This window comes from Acomys minous, assembly GCF_964271855.1.
Source record: "Acomys minous genome assembly, contig: scaffold_43, whole genome shotgun sequence".
Lineage (NCBI taxonomy): Eukaryota > Metazoa > Chordata > Mammalia > Rodentia > Muridae > Acomys > Acomys minous.
The window spans coordinates 750,057-757,222 of NW_028182166.1; the positions used below are offsets into that span (position 1 = coordinate 750,057).

The following is a 7,166-nucleotide window of genomic DNA, read 5'->3' on the forward strand; positions in this document are numbered from 1 at the left end:
TCCTCTCAACAGTCTTCAGTCCACTACACAGTGTCACAACAGCCATCAGTTCTGAGCACTTCCTTTCCCTTTTCCAGTGATACTCACCAGAAGACCTCACCCATCTGAAGTACTTTCCTTACTGGCTTTTAAATATTGCTGAGGCTTTCTAGGGCTAGAGTCAGTAGTCATACATTGTCGTGTTCTGCTTCTTTCTCACTCATCCTCAAACTTCCACCTCTTATTCTGTGAATCAACCAAAATTACCTTTTGTTCTCTGTATTCTTTTAGAGTAACAGACCCAACCCATGAAATAAATCTTAGTGGTAAAACCAATTCACGTAACTGAGGAAATAGCACATAACATAAGAGGAAGTAGTAAATTAATAAAGCTTTACTAACAACCAGATGACTCAGATATTAGAATGTCATGTGAAGAGAGTATGTATAGGGCTGTAAATAGATGGCTCTGTAGTTAAGAGCTGGTACTTTTTACAAAGGACCTAAGTTCAGTTCCCAGCTCATAACCTCCCATGACTCCAGCTACAGGAGATCTGATACCTCTGGCCTCCAGGCACCTACACACACAGACATACACACATAAATCTTTAAGTATGTGTGTGTGTGTATGAGCATGAATATTAACTCTTTACCAGAAAGAACCCACAAGCAACTTCCTAGAGTTTAACACATAGATAATAATCATCTAAGAGATATTTATAGGCGATAAGAGAAAAAGAAGGGTCTTGATAATCAGACTATTTGATTGCTTATCCTGTTGCCTGTAGCCATTTCTGCACACATGCACACTTACATGTGCATATATGAGCATAGAATTTTTGTTTATGGAGTCTTTTTGTTTGTTTTTATTTTTCGAGTCAAGATTTCACTTGTAGTCCTCGCTGTCCTGGACTCCTCTTTGTAGACCTGGCTGGCCTCGAACTCACAGAGATCCACCTGCCTCTGACTCCTGAGTGTTGGGATTAAAGATGTGAACCACCACATCGGGCTTTATTTATTGAGCCTTTAACATGGTAGATACTGCTCAGGTATTGACAGTTATTCATTGCAACTGAGTTCAGTAACAGTGAGAGAAAAGTTGTGTGGCTTTAAATTTACATCATGTTTTTTATGTCAGAATTCCATTGAAGTGCAACTGAATTCTCTCCCCACAGTCTATATTCAAGAGCTCTCCACTTATGGGCTGCTTTCTCTTTGGCCTGCCGCTGGGTGTCATCAGTATCATGTGCTGTGGAATCTATACAGCTGACACAGATGGAGGCTATATAGAAGAGCGATATGAAGTGTCCAAAAGCGAAATGGAAAACCAAGAACAGATAGAAGAGAACAAAGAGCAGGAGTCCAGCAGTGGAGGGTCTCTAGTGCCTGCGGTGCAAGAGCCCAAGGATGTATTAGAAAAGAAGAAAGATTGAGACTTCACAGAAAGAAAATATTTGATAAGATTTCAAATTATTAAAGAGTATTTATTGAATTTAGATATTTAATCATGATCTATTTACAGAAGAGAACATGTTCTTTGTATTTTGCTAACAACTGCATGAATTAAAGTAATCCTTCCATAAATGGAAGCTGTTTGGAGCAAAGAGATGAAGAGTTTGTCCAGAACAAAGTCAAATCGTTCTGTCAACTATTGTTCAGATGCCCAGTGTCTGTACACCTGTCTATGTGTGTGTTCTATGGCAAAGTTAAGAAACTTTGGCAGAATTTTAACTTGACCATTAAGGTGGAAGATGTGTGTTTTGCAAAGAGAAATAATACTTTCACCTACTATACCAATTCTCCTATATTTTGGATAAAGTTTATATAAACAGATGAAATCTTTAAAATTTAGACATTTTAAGAGAAACTGGTAATTTTTCCATCTATCAAATTTAAAGTTCTAAGTTTAAAAGTAGTGATTTTATATATAGCATAATGATTTTATTTTACTAGTTGTTTTTAAAGGAGAAATGTTACTTTTTTACTTAAACTCCACTGCATTATTACGATACGGGCATATGGTACCATGAAGTAGGAGAAGGATCTTGTAATTGACCTTTACAAAATGACCAAGATATGTGTGGAGTGGGGGCTGAAGCTGTGCTGTTTAGCAGAGCACACTGTCCACTACTGCAGGAAAGAGAGGCCATCTCACTTTTAGCCAAAGCAGCCTGGTATTTTGTTTTGTTTCATTTTTATTTTATAGCTTGATATTACTTACAATATTTCTATTAATTAAGAATGTTTTCATAAGAAATACAAATTACATTTTATGATATGTAAACTAATAATTTAAAATTTACTGCCACACCTCTATTGTGGGAGACTATAATATATCAGTGATACAATCAACATGTTAAACTCAGATATCATGGATAGAGAGAGTTCTCTTCTCTAGCCCCTCACCTTTGCCTCCATGACAGTCACGACCTCTCATGTTTTATCAGAATGCAGTCATGCCTAACAGTAGGTATTTTGTGATAATATGTTTACTACAGATCAGTTTGTTAATTTTGAGGCCTTCGTTTTAGCTAATTTCTGATTTTTTATTAGGTAATGTTTAGATTCTGTTCTTTGACTACTTTAGGGTTTGTTAAAAGGATCCACTGTGCATTTACAGACATCGTGTGTAGTTCCAACAGTGACATTTCTTGGGGCTTCTGCTTTGGTTGCCAGGGGAGCTTCTGATCTCAGATGCAATACTAATCAGCACTGAACTTAAACACGTGTGTCTGGAGCTAGGGAATTGCTAATCATAGTCTGTGTCCAAGTGTTCCTTTTCATAGTCAAAAGCATCCATTTTTAACATTTAATCATCATTAACTTTATTGATAATGTTATAAATATGTAGTCACAGGGAATTTTTAGGAAATAAAAGAATATTCTCTAATGGAAACTGGAGATACGCACTGTTAAAAGTTATTGTGAGCTGTGCATAGTGGCGCACGCCCTTAATCCCAGCACTTGGGCGGCAGAGGGAGGAGGATCGCTGAGTTCGGAGCCAGCCTGGTCTACAAAGGAGTCCAGCACAGCCAAGGCTACACAGAGAAACCCTGGCTCAAAAAAAAGTTACTGTGAAAAGTAAGCTCCTCCAAAGAATAAAGATGATTCTTTAGGAAGGTTCATGGTAGTGGGCCCAATGGTCAAGCCTTTTTATAGGAGAAAAGACCTGAAGTGCATAGAGATTCCTCATTTATGATCCTGTATGGTAAGGAGAGAGACAAGGGAAGTCCCACCAGTATATTTTAGTATTGTTCATCACTGTCAACTATGTATGTATTTTGTCTTGTCAATCATCCCTTGTAAATAAGTTCTTAGTAAGAAAAAAAGAATAACTAAAGCACAGCTTTGCATCAATGAACAGAAGTGCAAAGATAATTCTTTGTTTTCGGCAATATTTTTCTTTACGAATGAGTCCTTTGGTTCTCTGCTGCAAAACAACTTTATACTGATCCTCATAGTCTATTTATACTTTTAAAATGTGCATCGGATAAAACAAAATGTGTATGTGGATTGTAAGTAAAGTTTTTTGTATTGAACTCTTTTTTACTTGTTTATTCTTAAGGACATTTTTATTTGCATTGTCAGGTTGCTCACATAAAAACAAAACAAAACTAAAATTTGTTCATTCATGTGCTTTTCTCTTGAGTGTGTTATCATTCTGAATACTGTATGCTTATCAGGAGAACATACTTTAGAATCAAGGCACCCCTCTTCATAATGTAGTAAATGATTGATACTCTAATTCCCATGGCTAAAAACCAACAACAGAATCCTTTCAGGAAAGTGGGATTCTGCCTTTTTTTTTTTTCATGTGTAAAGATCTGATTTCTGAAATTCAAAATCGTAGCTCATTGGTGCTCAACAACATTTAAGAGTATTTCAGAGAATGTGCATGTTTAGCCCAGCAACCCCAGCACCTCTGCCCTGAAATTCCTCTTTGTTGTGTTTACCAATATTTTGTAGTTTCTATTGTTTGAAATTTGTTTGAGATTTACTAGGTCTAGAGGTTTTGATTTCTTCCTTACTCAGAGGACTTTTGGAACCTGGTTTAGAACTCATGTAAAAGATGCCAAATGAGTAAAAGTAATGGAAAAGTCTCTTGAAGAGCTGAAGCAATTGTGTGTGTTGTTTGTTTTTACCCAGTTTTATTGCTCATGATGTTTCTAATATTTTGACTTGGTAGCTCTTTATTTTAAGAAAATAATATTTTCCAGCACTCGGAGGCAGAGTCCGGCCAATACATGTAAGTTCAAGGTCAGCCTGATCTTCAGAGTGAGGCTACACAGAGAAACCCTATTTTGAGGGAGAAAAGAAAAGTAATAATATTTTCATCAGTGTTTCATGATGAGATGAACGGGGGTAGGGGAGAAACCACTCACCTATTCTTACACAGAAATTGTTAAGTGTGGACTGTTTAGACTTAAGTGGCAGGACTGAATTTGCCATTTTCTTTTTATAAATATATATTTTTTCTGAATGTGCCTGAGCCCCAAGAATGAGAAAAAACAATAATTAATTGTAGAAATAATACATTTTCTAGTTTGGACTAAGCTATAAAGGTTTTTGAAAGTGTATTACTGTTAACTTGTCGAATTGTGATACTCTGCCTTATGACATCAATTGGAAACCTTTGTTTTTCTAAAATAAAGTAACTAAAAACATCATTGCATAACTGCTACCTTTAATACGTGTTTTTCAGAAGTTTGCCATTTGACTAGTTGTCTAAACAAAATAAGCTATAACTAATATTCCATACAATACTTTCATTTTAATAAGACATAGCTTATTAATAATCACAGAAATTTTAGATTTAAGCAGGCTTAGAAGAGAATTATATCCAAAACCCCAACACCCCTTTATCTACTTTTAATTTTATAAAACCTAATTTCTACAAAATTCAAAGTTAAAACTGGTGAACTTTGAATTAATAAATTAACGATTCTGAATACCATACTGTCCTGACCTCTCATTTTTATTATCAATGAACAGGCAATTTAAAGCATTGGAGGGGTGGCTATTTGTGTTTGATTTTTTTTTCAACATTAAGTAAAGCACGTACATTATGAGTACATAAGTTTTTACACAAATGTTAATTTTAAATTCCTGACATCAGATATGTTTTCATGAGGTGTTGAGACCAAGAATAACTGAGCTCAAAATATGAATTTGAACTTGATTTGCAGCTTATGAGCAGAAACAGACAGCTCAGCTATGTGTGAAGGAGGTGCCCTGTGTTATAAGTGGGTGGGGCACCATCTGTACGGGAGTTTTCTCCACCCTTGTGAAGTTAGAAAAGCCAGTTAACCTGTCCCACTTCCGAATTACCTGTGTCTTGAGGATAATGCTGCCTATCTGTGGATTTTTTAAAGTTAGAAGACCCCATGACTGACACAGCCACAATTCATTAATTGAGGATTACTGTTTAAATTTAATTGACTTCTCATTTAGAATTCTATCATTGACCTCAAGGAGAGGAAGGATCTAATAACAAATATTTAAGTTTAGTTACCTATGAAAATCCACTGGAACCAGGCGGTGGTGGCGCACACCTTTAATCCCAGCACTTGGGAGGCAGTTGGAGGCCAGCCTGGTCTACAAAGCGAGTCCAAGACAGCCAAGACTACACAGAGAAACCCTGTCTCGAAAAACGAAAAAAAGAAAATCCACTGGGTTTTGTGCTTTTTAAATGAAAGTGATCACACACAAGGAAATGTAACCTGCCAGTTATTGATTAATATTTATGAATATCTTATTTAAAGTTCTGTATGATTTAGACAATTAGATGCAGATATGTCACCATAGGTGGAGTCTGAGGTTTCAGAAGGTACCTGTGGATCATGATGCAGATCTCAGGTTCTCCAGCACCATGCCTACCTGACACATACTCCCTTTTGGTGATGATGGTATCTTTGGAAGCTGTAAGCAAACCCCTGACTAAATGCTTCCTAAGTTGACTTGGGTGTATTGTTTTATTACAGTAAATGATAGCCCTAAGATAGTTTTCTTGTGCCTTTATCTAGGAGAATACTCTGGACAGGTGAGTTGGGGAAGTGGGTTGAGAACAGAGCTGATTTCCACACTGGAGTACAAGCAATTGGTGTGCATATGTAACTTGATATTTGAATGACTTTAGAAGAAAACTTGCTAAAATGACATTTTTCTGCCTTTGTGGAATAGTAGGAAAATAGTTTGCTATGCTGGAATGGAAAGAAATATGTAATCTAAATTGGACTGGGGATGAATGTTCTAAGTGGGAGCTGGAGACATCTCTCCCTAGTTAAGAGCATTAGGAACATACTAGGAACATACATAGTTCCAGAATATCCAGGTTCAATTCTCAACACTTACATGGTTGCTCACAATGTTCTGTAACTCCAGTTCTAGAGGATCTGATACCCTTTTCTGGTTTCTGCAGGTGCTACACAAACATGGTACACAAAGACACGTGTTAGTAGGCACTCCTACATTAAGTAAATTTTGTTTTGCTTATCAAAACAATTGGAACAAAATGTTTTACACCTTGATTGTTATGATGCTAAGCAAGTAACTCAAGATAATTCTTACTTCCAGCAAAGGAGACAGGTATGATAACCATGCTACAATCCACAGAACCAAAGGAAGCTAAGTAACGAGGGCCACGGGGGATGCTTGAATCTCACTGAGCAGGGGAAATAAGGCAGACATAGGAGTGGAGGGAGGGAACAGGGTTGGAGGAGGGGAGCAGGAGAGATAAAGTGGAGGGGCCAGAGGAGAGAGAACTGGAATGGGGTTTGTGGGGGACAAGCTAGAAACCTAGGAAAATGGAGTATCCCAGGAATCTATGAGGTGATCCTGGCTAGGACTCCTAACAGTGGGGGAAATGGAGCCTGAAATGGCCATTTCCTATGACCAGAAAAGACTTCCAATGGAGGGACTGGGCCACCAACCCAACCACAAAACCTTAGACCCACAAATCTGCTAACAAGATTTGTAAGGGTAAAGATGGAGCAGAGATTAAAGTAACAGCCAGCCAATGACTGGCCAAACTTGAGACCCATGCTTGTAAGAGCAAGACCACTCCCGACATTATTAATGATATTCCAGAAAGGTGCCTGGCATGGCTGCAGAGACCCACAGCCAAACACTGGGCAAAGCTTGGGAATTCTATGGAAGAGGGGTACAAAGCATTGAAGGAGCCAGAGAGG

The 7,166-nt window shown here is 37.5% G+C and overlaps 1 protein-coding gene across 1 annotated transcript in view; it reads left to right on the plus strand.

The window, feature by feature from the left end:
* LOC311591772 (protein disulfide-isomerase TMX3-like) overlaps positions 1 to 4,094 on the plus strand; it is a 33,779-nt gene extending 29,685 nt beyond the window's left edge. The window contains exon 16 of the mRNA XM_084803409.1: positions 1,155 to 4,094. Within this exon, the coding sequence (XP_084659535.1) occupies positions 1,155 to 1,412 (258 nt within the window). The 3' untranslated portion in view covers positions 1,413 to 4,094. The remainder of the gene's footprint in view (positions 1 to 1,154) is intronic.
* Positions 4,095 to 7,166: the final 3,072 nt, after the last annotated feature.